This window comes from Lactuca virosa, chromosome 8 (assembly GCF_052849685.1).
Source record: "Lactuca virosa cultivar CGN04683 chromosome 8, Lactuca_virosa_CGN04683_v6, whole genome shotgun sequence".
Lineage (NCBI taxonomy): Eukaryota > Viridiplantae > Streptophyta > Magnoliopsida > Asterales > Asteraceae > Lactuca > Lactuca virosa.
The window spans coordinates 342,104,889-342,121,986 of NC_136433.1; the positions used below are offsets into that span (position 1 = coordinate 342,104,889).

Genomic DNA, 17,098 nt, shown 5'->3' on the forward strand with positions numbered 1-17,098 from the left:
GTAGTAAAATCAGCCCAAGTCATTGCATCAAGTGCTGCGTCATCCCCGATGACATGCCCGATCTCCTCCCACCAATCTCGTGCCCTGTCCTTCAGAAGACAGGATGCTAGTCTAACCTTGTCCCCTTCGGGACATCTGCTGGTACGAAAAGCGTTGGCGACATCTGCCAACTACCTAGTACTTGCTATGGGGTCCTGCGCCCCATGGTAGTCTGGAGCTCCACAAGCCCGGAACTCCCTGAAAGTGAGTGTGCGCGACCCCATCATGGCCGCCACCTCCGTACGGAATGTGCTCAACCTCTCGTCCATCAGCTCTAGAATACCCTCCTTTATCGAACCAAAGATCACAGGAGTCTGCTCAAGTATGATGCGAGTAATCTCAGAAGAGAGAAACTCCCTAGTCTGCTCATCCAAATGCCCGGCCCCCGAGCCTGATCTTGATCCCTCACCGGCGCCTGAACTGCCGTATGCTGTCCTAGGGCGTAAAACCACCATTCTGAAAACACACCATGGTAAACATCAGAAACACTGATATATCTCGATGGATCACTACTATTACAAGTTTCCTGATCTCCTCTCAGCCTTCCTCGATTTAAGTACGGATCCTCTGCTTTCAGTAGTACGGGCCCATACTACCTTCCACATCTATCCGTACTTTCCTCAAGAACTGCCTTCACTCCACCAAGTCACTTCTACTGCTACTGATCTCTGCTACTCTCATCCTAGGCTTGCCCTAGGGAAATCTCTGACTCAACCAAAACCAGTCCTCAGCTGCTGAAGGCCTCCTTGTAATGCCAATTAGTCATCACCTGAATACCATCACATGTGACGAGGCTCAGATAATCCTTCGAGTAAAAGACTCGTCCCTACAACGGTTAGACTCAGACAAGAGCTGCACAATATGGCCAAATCCAGCACTCTGAGATTATTCAACCCTGATCACATGTGATGTGACGTATTCACCTAATGGCTAACTCCCATCACTCAGAGTCCCACAAAGCACAAAGCAAGCAGCATTCGGACACAGGAAACTACTCAAGCAATTCTATCCCCATAACGAGAAACTGTACTAGCATACAATGCTAAGCTCATACTATCAGGCATAACCTAAACAGGCTATCCTAGTGCTGTCTACTCAATACTAGCATGCAATTCTCATAAAGCTGAAACACATAGAGCAGGCACATAAGGCATCCTCCAAGATCCTTAGTCCTATTCTAGCATGCTGTTCTACTGAAACTGAAATTGATAATCATAACATAAACTTGTATGGGTAATTTGGGAGTACTTACTTGAGCTCGGCTGATCGCATGCACCACACCCTTTTTCCCTTTCTCAAAACTTTTTTCTTTTTAAGTTTCTTTTTCAAAAATTCTTTCGAAAACATTTTTCGTTTGAAAACCTTTTACCATTTCCTTAGTTTGAGTCCAGTCATACCCGAAAGTGTGCCTGAATCCCTCAAACCAAGGCTCTGATACCAACTTGAAACATCCCAAAAATACAAGCCAAAATTTTTTGTTTTTAACACATTACTAAAACCATAATATCATAATATCATATAATAAAACCATAAGTCGTGTGTCTCAAAATATCATAAAATATGTCTCATACCACAACTGATGTCAAATTATGACAAAATATCAGAGTCTAACTCCCAGGCTAAAACTGTATCTGTGGTGTGTGCCATGCCATCATCCCGAGCTCTTCCCCTTGCTAGCGGAAGTACCTGCAACCAAAACTAAAACTGTAAGCACGAAGCTTAGTGAGCTCCCCCAAACTACCACATACCATACAATAACATATAAAGCACATACTGGGCCTTGCCCACTGCATCGGACCGAAGTCCGGAAACTGCATCGGACCGAAGTCCGGAACTAACCAGGGCCTTGCCCTCTGCATTGGACCGAAGTCCGGAAACTGCATCGGACCGAAGTCCGGAACTAACCAGGGCCTTGCCCTCTGCATCGGACCGAAGTCCGGAACTAACCAGGGCCTTGCCCTCTGCATCGGACCGAAGTCCGGAAGCTGACTGAACATAGCATATCATAATCATATCTACTAGCATAAACACATATACTGCATATTGCATCAGACCGAAGTCTGGAACACATAACACAAAGACATGCTTGAATCACAAAGACATCAAGCACACTAAACTACTGCATCGGACCGAAGTCCGGAACTACTGCTGACTAAACGGGCCGGCATTGTGGCCTTAGACCCGTTCCTACTGGAAGGAAAACTCACCTCGTAACGCTGGCTGCTGAGATGCTTAATCTGAAACTGGCTGACTCCTGCTCCGGAACTCCCCGACTACAATCCCATAAACACTAAATCAGATACTGATAACTGTTTTCAAGGTAAAATGACTATTTTACCCCTGTCAAAGTCAACTTCCTGATCAAAGTCAACTTTCAGGTCAAAGTCAACTTTCAGTTGACCGGACTCACCGAGTTGGGCCGCAAACTCGCCGAGTCCCTATCATCCATTCTAATCCTCTACCCGCTTCTACTCGTCGAGTTTGGCAAAGACTCGATGAGTTCTTCTTCGATACAACATCGAGTCTAACTTCATCCGACTCGCCGAGTTGTATGAACAACTCGTCGAGTTTTCCTTCATCATATGAACACGTCCAGTCTGTGACTCGCCGAGTTGTATGAACAACTCGTCGAGTCTGTTCTTGAGCATGAACCGACTCGCCGAGTCCTAAGAACAACTCGTTGAGTCCCATGCATGCAATCTTATACAGTCGATTCCAGTCGATTTCAGTGCTTCCAAATCATAGATATGAGTTTTTAGGACTGGTTTTGCACGTAAAGTTTCCAACTTTACGTGCATGCACAAGAGAATGGGGCTTAAACACCAAAATCCTCCAATAATAAACACTTAGGGTTTGGAACAAGGCTATGTTTGCATAAAGGTGGCTATATTGAGCTCCTGGAGTTCAATAACGTCCAGATCTAAGGTTTCTATCCAAAGGAGAGTTCAAATTCGAGTTTGACTCAAACCAACATTCCAAGAGAAGCATAAACAAACATAAAAGAGGGTTTAAAGGAATAATAAGCAAGGTGTTAACTTTATTACCAAAATTTGCAGCAAGTGGAGACTAGAATCTGAACCTCCTTTCCCTTCTCTTGATCTTCTTTCCTTCCTTTTCTTCCAAAGCTTCCAAGCTAACACAAACACACTCAAGCTCAACAATGGGGGCTAGGGTTTACAGGGGAAGTGCTCTAAAGGTGCTGGAGACTGGGGTGGGAGGCTATAATGACGTTTAAATAGGATACAAACCCTGGGATTTAGGGTTTCATCCAGACCAGCGGACTCGCCGAGTCCAGAATATGGACTCGTCGATTCGCCAACTAAAAATGCGTGCAAGTCCCGACTCTACTCGACGAGTCGGACTTCTGACTCGCCGAGTACCTCTAAAGGAAGGAAAAATACTATATTTAAATCACATACCAGAAATAGGGCGTTACATCATCTTAAAAACAGGTATCGTTATCCAAACAACGACGAAGATCTTTTAGAAATGGTTAAAGATCATTACATTTTGGAGCACGAGGGAAGTGACTTCGAGTATGAGGATGCATGGATCCTACTTAAAAATAACAAATATTTCATGTAGAAGGCTCTTTTATGTGAAATGTCTTATGTAATGTTTCGTAAGGGTGTATCTCGTTTTCTATAATGTTTTATGTTTGTGTTTTATTTTTCATGGAATAAAGGAATTAATATGTGGAGTACTAGATTTAATTAATAATCTCAGAAGTGCATTTTAATACAAGCAATGCAAATTATAAGTACGGGAATTCATTGCTTTACTACATTAATCTAAGGAGAATTCAAATCAAATGTGCTATTGAAATCAAAAGTAGGGTACACGCTTTCGTTCTGTGACCCGCTCCCGGATGCAAATTCATCAGTCATTATGCCCTTTTGTGTAGATTTTTTCCTCCCCCTGATCCGCTCCCCGATCCCCTACCCGTACAATCGTTCCTCGTGTGTCCAAATTGACCGCATGTAGAACATTCTTGTCGTATGGGACGCTCACCTTGCAATGGAATACGTCCAGTGTTTCTTGGCCTACCCGGCTGACGTCTCTCCATTATGGGTGGCTTCACGGTCATCAGATCATCGGGGATCTCCCACTTAGATGGACTTGGTAAGGGGTTCACAGACTCCTCGTAAGTTTTCCTCAATGTTTCTGTAAAGTAAGCTTTTAAAGCGAATTCCGAACAATCTTCGTAACGGTTCATTGTCAGCACTTTTATAACATGGCCACAAGGTAAGCCATATATTTGCCACCGCCTACATGTACAGGTTCTTTGTTGGAAATCAACAATGACACTCTTGTAGTTAGAGCTTTTCACTTCAAATCTGTTATTTGAGATAGGGTACACCATCCAATTATTACAAGCATTCTTATTTGCTTGTATAATCGTTTCAGCCCATGGGGTGAGTGTTGTTTTAGTTTCAGCTAAAAAAATAGACATAATTTTTCATAAAATTATTACTACACGAGTTACGAAAATACTCAATCAACAATGTATATAAAATATTAGTACCTGCAACATTACGTTTCTGAAAACTCCATTGTTGCATTGTTGCATGAAAATACTCAATCAACATCAATATTGGCATCTTTCTTGCAAATCGTGACATTGATTTATCGACTCCACACTATTTGATATCATAAGAAAATACCGATTCCTAGGGAAATGTGCCCTGGCCCATCTTTCTGGATTGATGTTTTTGTAGGTATTCCCATACACGAATATTTACATTTTTTATTTTTTTCATCCCATTATCGCATTTTTTAATGGTATAGGCTTTGCATGTCTCCCAAAACAATGCGTGCATTGTAGCGCTGCTTCTAAATTTTGCTGAAATGTTGAAATACAAATGGATACCACATATTCCATGATAGGCGTGAGGAAATATATTTGCAATTGACGTCGCTATGGATGGAGCCCTATCAAATATGATTGTAAGGTCTTCCAAGTTGCCTATACATTCACGTAGCTTTCGAAGGAACCAGGACCACGTCTCCGTAAATTCACTTTTGCAAATGGCATAAGCAACAGGCATGATTTGGTTTTGACCGTCCATTGTCACTGCGAGCAACATCGTGCCTTTGAATTCACCCTTTAGGTGACCACCATCAATTATTAGGGTCGGCCTACAATACTTGATGAACGCTCATACCTACAATTATTTTTCATTGCATTAACAAATACCAATTAGGATTCATATGTTATATTTGTTATAAATATTAACACTGCTTACCGAGCAACCCAACGCGATAAACACGAACTCAAACTGATCATCATCGTCTACTCTTATCTGAGTAACAATTCTTGGATTGTGCTTGACCAAGTTGTGCAGATACGCTGGTAGTTTGGTGAATGAATCCTCTTTGGTACCTCTTAACATCAACAACGCATACTGTTTTGCACGCCATGCCTGTTGGTATGAGATATTGATTGGAAATTTCGAATTGATGTCCCTAACAATTTCATTACCCCGATAAACTCTATTATAGTCTCCGGCCAATACTTCAGCGATAAAGTGGCCGCGTACCTTTTTCTTTGATTGTCGATGATTAGACTCCAAATTTGTTGCACAACATGTGTGTTAGTCAACAACTTTTGTGACTTAGAAAGCAGTAGTCGATTGGATTCCCCTTGCCCTAACCATCCATGAACAATTTTTAACCAAACAAACAACCTCGAACCTTCCTTTGCTCGATTTTGTAGTCTTATACTGCTTACCTTGTTCCATGCATTGTCTTCCGATTGCAAGCTTGAGCAACTATTTGTCATCAAAAATGTCTAAAACCTTAATCTCTTCACTTATATCCACCCTCTGACATGGAATGTTCACATCAGCATTTACAGGACACGAAGGCAAAGGGGGCATACCATGAAACATGGTATCTGAATAAATAAGCTTAGGTTCGTCATCTAATTCTTCTCCGTTAGAATCACTATCTAGGCCGGATATATCCAACTTGTCACAATCCGCAAACTCGTCACATCCTTTTAGTTCACCATCATGCAAAAACGAAACTTCCTGTTTTCCAGATTCATTACCAACCTTATTCACCACGGCTATTGCTTTTTTTTTGTCAAATGAATCATTTACACCAACATCATTATCACCGATATACTTATAATTCTCCGGTGTAACATACATAATCGGTTCTGACACTACATTTACATTTTCAGCAACACTATGATATTGACTTTTACTTGGACTTTTAAAATTACCTATTGGGTTGTTGCTCCCTTTTCCACTTGATAAATTTGTTGCAGATGCCTTTCCCCTATCATCCATTTCGTTCGGCCAAACGCCTTCTTTAACCACCACATACACAGACACATATTTATCTCCAACGCCATTTATTACCTTCATCAGCTTTCTAATATCACGATCATCAACAATACCACAATAATAGAGTTGTTCTGGATGTTGATAGGCCAAACTAACTTTTGATTCTTCGGGAAGACCCATCTTGCACTTGACCAACTGAACAAATTCGGTGAACGTTGTGTTTTCGTAAAATTCAACACCTAAATAAAACATTCTCGGATTGTATCCCAGTGGCCAAACATATGATAATTGGGAATTAACAAACTCCCATATTCCATCCGTAATGAGCAATACAAAATACTCGTTAAAACTCATTATCTTAATTTTGAGGATAAAGAAGCTAGAGAGAATAAACTTTCCAAAAATATAAAATACTTAATATATATAAGATAGGTTGAAAACAGTAGTCAACTCTGACGAAAAAGTAGTCAAGTTTAACAAAAAAAGTAGTCAAATTTAGCAACAAAGTAGTCAACTTTACCCAAAAAGTAGTCTACTTTTTCGTCAGAGTTGACTACTGTTAAAATTTAAACAAAATAATTGTTAAAGTTATTGTACATATTATAAACACTCTTTTTTATACTCTATATTACAATATATATATATATATATATATATATATATATATATATATATATAAAATAAAAAATAAAACCGTAGTTTTTTGGACAAAATAGTAGATAAAACCCCCCAAAAAAACGTAGCTTTTTTTGCGAAAACCGTAGACTACGGTTTGGGAAACCGTAGGTTTCGAGAGGAAACCGTAGGTTTTAAAAAACTTACGGTTTTGAATGTCAAAAATGAAAAAAAAAATTATACAAAACGCGAAACAGTAGACGAAATGGCGAAACAGTAGGCGAATCTCGAAACCTACGGTTTCGTGGGCTATTTTTGGCTAAAACTTGATAATTACCCCCTTAATTTGGCTAGATTAGTAATTAGGCCATAAATCTCCTAATCTAATAAATAAGAGGATTTTTGCCACGTGGCATTCTCCAAGCCCCCAAATTGGATTTTTCCCGCTCAAAATACAAAGTGAATTTCCCCAAATGCCCTCTGCACTTTAATAGTTATGCATTGTGGATTCAATTGATATACCAAGTTATCGGCAATCAATTTCAAATGCGATGGCAAAAAATCAGGTATTCCATAGCAAGAAATCAGGAATCAATATTCAAACTTAATCACTAATTCTTGAAGGTAGATTCTCGTCGTTTTCTTTCGATCGATTCAATAGCCTGATAAGGATGACTTTATTGACTTTAGGACTGGATGTTTGGGGAATCACTGATGAGGCGATAACCCTAGCTTCAATGGATTGTTCCGACGAGCTCAAGCATCATAGATACAAAAGTTGCAGAGTGACTTTATGCACAGCAGCGAAGTCGCATTTGAGACCTAAATATAAATCCTCAGCAGGAGTCGAATGGCGTCGTTCTGACCACGATTACGAAAGAGGTAAACAATGATAAAGGAGGAGGAGGTGATACTCCTTTAACTCCACAGTCGATTCCTCAAGATGACGAAGAAGACAAGAGCCAGATCCGTACGTAGGGTTTTCAATGATGAGCATACCAAAATTCTCATGATCAAAGAAAAGCTCGAATTGGTTAGTAGTTTTGGGACAGAAGTTTCCAATTCTTTACATAACTTGGATGAGTCTGATGACAAATTAACACTCTCTAGATTCATATATGGTCCTTGTGAAACTTTCTCTGTGAAGGTATGAACACTTCAAGCTCTCTCTTTTCCTCTGTTTTCATCATCTTATTGAAGGTTGCTTATTTTGCAGGTCTTTCAATATTTCTGTATCCGTGTTCTTGTATTGATTTTATGCTTTATTGTAACGAGTTTATGGGTAAAGAAAATGTTCTCTTTGACCTTTGAAAAAGATATAAACTCAAGATATATATCAAGAGGTCCAATACATAAGTTGCAAAATCAATTGGCTACAAAATCAGAGTTGTTGAAGTGTAGGATTAGATCTGAATGTGAAAAGAAGAGCAGGTGTCAGGCATCCTTGACCTACATATTGAACTTAACTTGTCCTTGAGCTCATTATGGTTTAAGTTTTGATTGTGCTGAATCCAAGGTAATAAACTAATATCTATGCATGACCTTTGACTTATGATGTGTATACTCAGGTGGACTATTCTATTATCACCGAACTATCTTTATCATTGTTTTAGGACTGGGATCCTCTATTTACCTTCATTAGGAAAGTCGTTTCATGCTTTTAGAGTCAAGGTTTGCCTTCTAATAAACTCAAGATATCACTTTCTGATTAATTCAATCATTATTTGTATCAGTTGAGTTATCGATTACTAATCAAATATTTGAATTAACATTTGATATTTGAAGATGCTCATATGTCCAAAGAAGATGATATATGGAATGAAGCTGGTACTTCATCAAGAATAGATGGTAATATCACTTCTTTCTGTGTTCCTTTCCTTTCTTCAATATCATTATTTGTAAATCTCTCATTTGTCACTTATTTGCAAATATCACATTAATCTCTTGATTGGCTAAGGGTGCTCCGGTATCTTAACACACTTAAATCAGTTCTAAATTACATAGGAAAATAAGCATGTACCATATATTAAATTTGTTTTGAAATATGTTGTGAATCAGATCCTCTGAACGATAGTGGTGGAGTTCCAAAGAAGAGGCGTGTGACACGGTCCCATGAGACCTCTATTGTCCTTTCCTCACCTCAATTAGAGATGCCAACAGAATCCAAACACATGAGCCATCTTTATGATTTCAAATGGAATCCAAACAACAAATTACTTCTCAAAGAATCGTCCCCTATCCAATTTCCTTTTGATAACCAATTCAAATTTCAAGATGATGGATTTAAGAAATGGCTTCACTTGGATGATAATGGAGAGTTTGATAATATCATTAAGGGTTCTAAACCATAGCTGGACAAAAATACAACTGTTTGGTCGTCTCCTAGAATCATCAACACCTCAAAATTGGGTATAGAATCACCTTTTTTACCAAAAGAGTCATTTGATTCACCGCTGACTAACGGAGACTTGTTTACAGAGAATAATAATTGTCCTTGGGATACTCCAGTTGCATCAAATTATCAATCTTCAAAACTTGATTGATCTCCACCTATGTGTGACGAACCTAGAAATGATGTTGACTTCAAACTTTGCAGAGACAATTGGTTTGACCTTTTTGCAGATGAAGAAGCGGAGAAGGGTATCTTTGAATTTGATAACATGAGATATAGCTCTTCTCAAGAGAGGGCTATATGGGTTGCAAAGGGCATGTTAAGAACTCTCAAAAGGACACTGTTTTGTTCCGACAACGGTGTGATTTCTTGAATGGAACATATTGGGCAAGTCCTGAATCCTATATGTCATCATTATCTTGTGGTGAAAGGGTAAAAAAGACAAAAGTCACTCAATCTAGCTTTCAAGATAAGAAGCATCCAAGAAGAAGAAATCTTACAGAGGGAAAAGAAAGTTTGTTGCTCTAAATAGCCAGATGAGTGTTAAATCAGGGAACTCCCAATATGAGACACTTCATAATGCCTCTTTACAAGGTGTTTTCTGAATTTAATCTCTATATGACATAATATGAACCAAGTTTTCAAAGCTAACTCTTATGATTTTGGTGTGCATAACAAGTTTGACATCAATTTCTGTTTTTTAAATTTGTAGTTGGGCAAAGAAAATGCATTTACTCTGCATCAAGCGGGCTTATTTATCGGTTGTAATTGATCTCTCTGTAGTAAGCTGTTCTAAATATATTTTTTTCAAAATTGAATATGTTAACAAATTTGGATGTTGAACCCTACACTTAATGGATTTTCATTTGTACAAGATTTTTATTTACCAATATGCCACAATTAAATAATATAATCAGACAATATACAAGTTAAAGTGAAATACGATAAAATAGTTTCATTATCTAATATTAGAACGTTGTAATTTGACATTTTTATGCATTTATGTTGTTTTTAGTTAACTTTTTTCTTATTAGAACGTTATATTGTGAAAAACCACAACAATTATAGCATTGCATTTTCAATAACTTTTTTATTTGGGCATTATAGTTTGAGTAATCTACTGATTTATAGGATTGAAAGTTGTATATATGCATGATCAATTTATGCATGTGGTTATATTGCATGTATACCGATTTATAGGATTGAAGCGATGAAGCTTTTTATTGGTGTCGTCAATAGAATAGACATGTTCACCATTACATTTGAAGTTGCAATGAATTTTTGTATATTTGATCTACCGGGTACATAGTATGTACCATGAATATCTTAAGTTTAATATTTTTGTTTGATAAACTTTAAACAATTTCAAGTTACATTTTTTTTTAAGCGTGTACGCTTAATGTTTTTTTATATGTATATTCATTTGACATAGATAATTTGTTAGGATTATTTCAATTTAATGAATTATGACTTACCAAGATGATTAATTTGTATGATCATAAAATTACAACATAAATCTCTTATTATATACAAAAAAATGATTGAAAATATATTATTAAAACCTATTTTTTTCCATAAAGGTGTATATATTTATTTTAAAACAAAATTATAAAGTTACTCATAATACTTCTATCATTGTAAATTAATATTTTTTTTGCAAATATTTAATTAATCCTTACGATTTCGAATTATAAATATTGTTTTTCTTCCCAAGAATCATGTACTAAAAATAAAGGTTTAATAAGAATAAATATTTTTTTTACAACCTACGCGTTTGTCTTGTAAGTGCGTCACAACTTTCATGTATTTAATAAGAATAAAACTTCAAAACTGATAATATGTTGCATAATACAAACTCATGACTTTTATAAAATAGGAGGATTTACACGTGTAATTAAATACTTACATAGTACAAAGTTATTAAAAAAATATAATATTATAATTCATAAGCTTTTCTAAATTAATGATATATTATTTTATTACATAATCAATTTTTTTAATTATATTTAAAATTAATACCGTGAGTTCCACGAGTTTTAACCTAGTAAATAACTATAAAAGAAAAATAACGTATATACAAATCAAAAAAGTATATAACCTTTTACTTATTATCTTCGATGCTAAATTTAAAACTAACACCCTTCGGTCCTTTTAGTAACGAATTGACGAAATTGTTATATTGAAGGCCACTTCAATTTTTCTAATTTTGTCGTACTGCAAAATTTCCCAAAACCCAAACCCTAAAGATGAACTCAGTGTCCAGGAGCTTCTCGTCCGTCTTCACACGCCCAAATGTCGCATTAAACAATCAGATCTCATATTTACAGCAATGGCGGGGGATCCGAGTGAAGATTCTGAACAACAATTTGGAGAGAGGACTGACTTATATGCAGAGGATAATGCAATCGAGTGGCATCGAACGGATGATTAAAAACGAACAGTTATATCACATCAAGAACTCAGAGAAACGAATTTTGGCTCGAAAGAATCTACAGCGTAGGCTTAAATCGCAAGACCTGGCTCGTAAGCTCAAGTCGATTCTCGTTAGAAAAGTCAGGTACGATGATGCGGTTCTAATTGTTTTAAGTTTATGCATTACGTGTTTTAGGTATTTAGCTGATTGCACTTTCGTCAAATATATGTTGCTTGTGAACATAGAGGGTCCTGGAGATTCTGATTTTGGTATATATATTGCTGCAAGATTGTTAATTTACATGTTTACATCTCTTGATTTCTTCAATTTACTTTTCCTTTTCAATGGAGGAAACCGATTGAACTCGCTTACATGAAAGTATTCAAACTCCCCGTTCTGTCGAACTCAGTGCCAACCATTTCATGAATATCAGGATGAAACTTGAGAGCATGATATTTAAAGACATCTTAACCTGTTGATCTCTGTTCTTTGTTGTGCATTAGTTAGTCTGTTTGAAATTTGATCAAGCTACTCGAATTTATGTGTCACTTTTTTGGCAACTTTAAAGGCCTTGAGGTTATGTTTTGGTTTTGTTTTTGAAATGCAGGGGCTATTGAGCATATCTGGTTGAATGCAGAAGAGAGTTGTTTAGTTGCTTTGATCACAGCCATTTACTGCATAAAATTGTAACATCTGTTCGTTTAAATTTCGCATGAAATAGTTTTATTACATGTTACAGATGTGAAATTGTGCATTAACATGGAGAATAACACTATCTAGGCCTATGAAAACCTTATGATAAATTTAAATATAAAATCTTTGACTTTATATGCTTTTATTTTTTTAGAGATTAAATACCTTCATCAAAATGTGTATGTTTTTACTCTTTACACACAATTATTGATTTGATATAAATATGTTTCGAAGTTGACTTGAATGTTGCTATTACTTCATTGTTATTTGGTGTTGGAGTTGAAAATAAAAATAGTTATCAATTTAATTGAATTTTTTATACATTGTGAAGTTTTCATGATCATGATGTCCCGTTTAGGTTACCTAAATTTGCAAAGTCTGAATCGTCAAACATGAGTTTATGTTTTAGAGATGGCAAATTGTTGGTTGACTTTTAGAGTTTGCTTTGTTTAGTTGAATGGAATCACAAAAATTGGAATGAACAACGGAATGGAATGAACAAGGAAATTGAATGAGAATTGATTATTAATTTATCATGTTTGGTTGGTTTGAGCTATTCTGCATGTTTGGTCCCTAACTTATTTTTTTAACTCGGACCGTTCTTATAATGTATTTTTGTTTCGTGGTTGGTTCCTAATCGATTTTAAATGATTGTTATGCCCTTATAATTTTTTAAACTTTTTTAAGATTTTTGTTTATTATTGTATTTTAATTAAATGTAAAAATAAAAAGTAACATAAAGCTAATAATTAACAGCTTTTTCTCACCCTCGTAACATTCACACCTACTCGTTTACTTCACCTGCAACCTTCATTACCTCTCTCCCTCTCTAATCTCGTTCTCTGAATCATCATCCCCACAAAAACCCACTTTTAAAAAGTAGTATGACATTCCTATTCTCTCTCCATATTTCTTCTTTAAACCAAAGGAAGAACAACCTCAGTGGAATCTGTGGACCACCGGACCAAAGTCGCCGGAAACCACCGGACGACGCCAGACGAATGGACCCTAGACGCCAGAAATAAGAAATAACAGTACGTTGCCTAAAACCTCAGGTCGCCATCAATTTGTACTCTAAATCCACTAAAAACGGTCGGTCATCGTCGGACCACAAATGTAGAAACAACCAGATGTCGCCATAAACATCCATAGGTTGTCGCCATAAACATCCATAGGTTGTTGATCTGAACTCTAAACACTTCATATACCTACGTACGTTGCCGATCTTTTTTCTAAAGCCTCCAGGAACCTTCGAAAGTCATCAATATGGACTCGAAAGTCATAGAACTACACCATCGACCATATGATCCCTCGGTATGCACCATCAATCGCCAATCTGCATCATCTCCAACAATCTGCACAATAAACGCCGATGTACACCTCCTTTGTATCTGTCATCGACACAATCATCGTTGCATCCAAACTAACAAACATAAACATTCTCTGTGTTCTGATCTGGATTTGTTGTTTGATTTCCGGTTAGTATTTTTTTATTTGATTTTTTTAATGCATATGGTTTGAGTGGGTTCGATGAGGTGATTTATGTGGTGGCAAAGATGGTGATGATTTACTTTGGTGGCACAGACGGAGGTGGAACTAAACTTCGAGCAATAGATAAATAAATGGATGAAAGACCGGAAGAGATTTCATAAATATATAACACTAAATTCAAAAAGAAAAAAAAAAAAATATATATATATATATATATATATATATATATATATATAAATAACAATTTTATTAAAAGAAAAAGAAAAAGGTAAGGGCAATATAATAGTCTTTTTATGTGTGAGGGACTACGGGACTACAGACGCAAAAAAAACGTATATTAGGGACCGTCCTGAGTTAAACAAATAAGTTAGGAACCAAATGTGCAAATTATCCCAAACTACAAGGGCCATTCATATAATTTACCGAATAAAGATATATCATTAAGTAAATTAAATTTAAACATATTTTATTCGGCTAATATATATGGTATATGTATTTTAACTACTTAAGAATTAGATAGGAACGAAATCTTAAAGTATATTTCTATGATAAAAAAAAAGTTGTTTCCAATATATAAAGAATTAGATATGATTAAATATTAAAATATATTTATAATAAAATATACTTTTATTTATTTTTGGAAAAAATAATTTATTTGCAATTTTAAATCTTTTAAAAATTTAATATTATTAAAATTTATTATACATAATAAAAAGAATAGTATTGTTTTGTGTTTTCATAATTTAATCACAAATATACTTTTTTATTTTATATTTCGGTCACAAATTTTTTTATATTGGTAGATTTGGTCCTTAGACATTTTTATATTGACAATTTCCTCCCCTTTATTTTGTAGAATGATACTTTCTACTCCTTTACTTTATAAAATGACACTTTCTATCATTTACTTTATAAAATGTTATTTGTACCCCTCAAATTTGAACAACGACAATTTCCACTCCTTCAACATTTGTATATGGTGATGTTTGTAGGTTTGTTCCCTAGACTTTCATATGTTGGCAACTTTGGTCCTTCGGAAACCGTGCCAACAAAACGATAAAATGATGAATTATAGTACTTTCTTTTTGTATGGGTAGAACATAGTAAGCAAAACATCGTCTACGTCCTCCACAAAACGGAAAGAGGACAATTTCTAATTATATAAATAAAATATACTTTATAATTATAATATATCCTATTGCTCCTTAAAATATTTGAAAAAAAAAATCCAATATATATATATATATATATATATATACACACACACACACACACTAGCCGTTTACACGTGCTAAGCGACGGGTGTAAATAGTTTCTTTCAACAATTATTTCTATTCGGAAACATGTATGATTGGGTACCCAGCTTTGGCTTTAACATGAAGGTAATGAAAAGATAAACCCTTAACATTGAAATCTAATTTGCTTTGGACCATATATGTAAGAAAAAGAAAAGTTTGGAACGAAAACCAAGAATCTGAAAAACCACAGGGACCATTTATGTAACCTTTTGGTGAACAATTTTCTTTGCATAGTTGTAACCTTTTGATGAATAATTTTTTCAAGAACATGAAATATTAAAATGAACACACAATGCACAAGCAAATAGTTAATTTGGGTGAGTAAGTTTATTTAGGGTTTACGGTTTTGGATATCATGATACAAATTTTAGGTTTAGAGTTTTAGGTTTAAGGTTTTTCATTTTGGGTATTGGGATTAGGTATAAGAAAGATTTTGTTTGGTTAAGTCATTTTCTTATATTTAGGTAGAAATGGATTTCCATCCTTGATTCTTTATATAATAATTTGTTTTTATATAAAAAAGATCTTGATGGTCAGTAGTCATATAAAGGTATATAAATTGGCAAAAGACGATCAATCGATCATTGAGCCGTAATTTTTTTTTATCGAATAAGTTAATAAAAATGCCAAAAATGAGAGGGTGTTAATTTGGAGCAAGGAATGGAACATATTCACATAAATTACTTGGAATCGGTCACGAAACCGGATGTGACAATTTAAAAAATGTTGGAACCAGTTGCAAAATTTATAATTCGGAACCTCTTTGAAGTTGGCCAAAATAGTTCCAATACCATCAGGTTCCTTATGTTACCTGTGTTCATATTTTATCTAATTTTATGAGTTTAATGCAATCTCATTTTTTATAAAAAAATTTCACAATGTGAGGCAAAACTCAAGGAGTATATTATTCCCCTTTCATGATCAACCCCCCTATAGTCCCAACCACATTATATTTTCCTTATATATACCAAGTTAGGACTCTTAAAAAGGATATTTGATCCAAAAAATGACTTAATTCTCCAAATAATTTTTTCGCTTAAATAAAGATATGGATGAATGTTAAGTACAAATATGAATATCAAAAAAATGAATAGGACACATGTAACATCCATAAATTTTACGACAAATTTAAACTTTTTCAATCATAAATAAAATCAAACAGCGTTTGTTTACAAAAATGTTTTCAGATCAATATCCATCAGAGTGTCCCAAAATCATAACATAAGGATGAGGAGCGGTACGGTCACGCCTTCGCCTTGCCATGATCTCCTGAAGTACCTGAAACAATAAACTGAAAACTGTAAGCCCGAGGGCTTAGTGAGCTACCCCCAAAATACCAATACCACACTGACAATACCATATCAGTAATAATCAATCAATCAACATGCATACTGGGGCATCGCCCTGACTGGACCGCCCTGCCGGGCCTACAGTCTGTCTGGATCTATCCCGAGCCTTCGGCATGACTGGTCCGCCACGTGGGCCTACAGTCTCCCCGGACCGCTCATAGGGTATGTTGGCCTTCAGCACAAAGCAGGACCGCCTCAACCCAACCAACAAGCAAATAACCATGTGCGCATAACTATCATATACTGGCATATACAAACATCGAACATATCTATCTCACTGATCATCAATCATAGAATTCTCCTGTAACTAGAGTACCGACCTAGCAGGTCACTAACATACCAATCCCTACGGATCATAAGAGCATAACATACTGTCTACCCTGATTCCGATCTAACAGATCATAACCACATGTAGCATACCATAACAATAACAACTAAAGGGCCGACCTTGGTGCCGTAGACCCTATCGATATAGTGAGGATAACTCACCTCGCAGATGTCGACTCGGAAGGTAA

General features: G+C 35.9%; 2 protein-coding genes across 2 annotated transcripts; one reads left to right on the top strand and one right to left on the bottom strand.

Annotated features, from left to right (window-relative positions):
• Positions 1 to 3,925: 3,925 nt before the first annotated feature.
• On the bottom strand, positions 3,926 to 5,108 carry LOC145131841 (uncharacterized). Its single transcript, XM_079066489.1, has 3 exons — positions 4,782 to 5,108; positions 4,565 to 4,679; positions 3,926 to 4,476 (listed from the first exon to the last, which is right to left on the bottom strand). Exons 1-3 carry the CDS (start codon positions 5,106 to 5,108, stop codon positions 3,926 to 3,928), a joined length of 993 nt encoding a protein of 330 aa, XP_078922615.1.
• Positions 5,109 to 11,487: 6,379 nt separating this feature from the next.
• Positions 11,488 to 12,580, top strand: LOC145132852 (uncharacterized). The gene is made up of 2 exons (XM_079067791.1): positions 11,488 to 11,896; positions 12,360 to 12,580. Exons 1-2 carry the CDS (start codon positions 11,586 to 11,588, stop codon positions 12,367 to 12,369), a joined length of 321 nt encoding a protein of 106 aa, XP_078923917.1. The 5' UTR covers positions 11,488 to 11,585; the 3' UTR covers positions 12,370 to 12,580.
• Positions 12,581 to 17,098: the final 4,518 nt, after the last annotated feature.

Bases quoted from the DNA above. Each gene is read 5' to 3' on its own strand.
- LOC145132852 (XM_079067791.1), top strand. From the start codon at position 11,586: ATGAACTCAGTGTCCAGGAGCTTCTCGTCCGTCTTCACACGCCCAAAT.
- LOC145131841 (XM_079066489.1), bottom strand. From the start codon at position 5,108: ATGGACGGTCAAAACCAAATCATGCCTGTTGCTTATGCCATTTGCAAA. The intron at 4,680-4,781 runs GTAAATATTCGT...GATATCAAATAG, and splicing joins GGATGAAAAAAATAAAAAAT to TGTGGAGTCGATAAATCAAT. The intron at 4,477-4,564 runs GTACTAATATTT...CTATTTTTTTAG, and splicing joins TCAGAAACGTAATGTTGCAG to CTGAAACTAAAACAACACTC.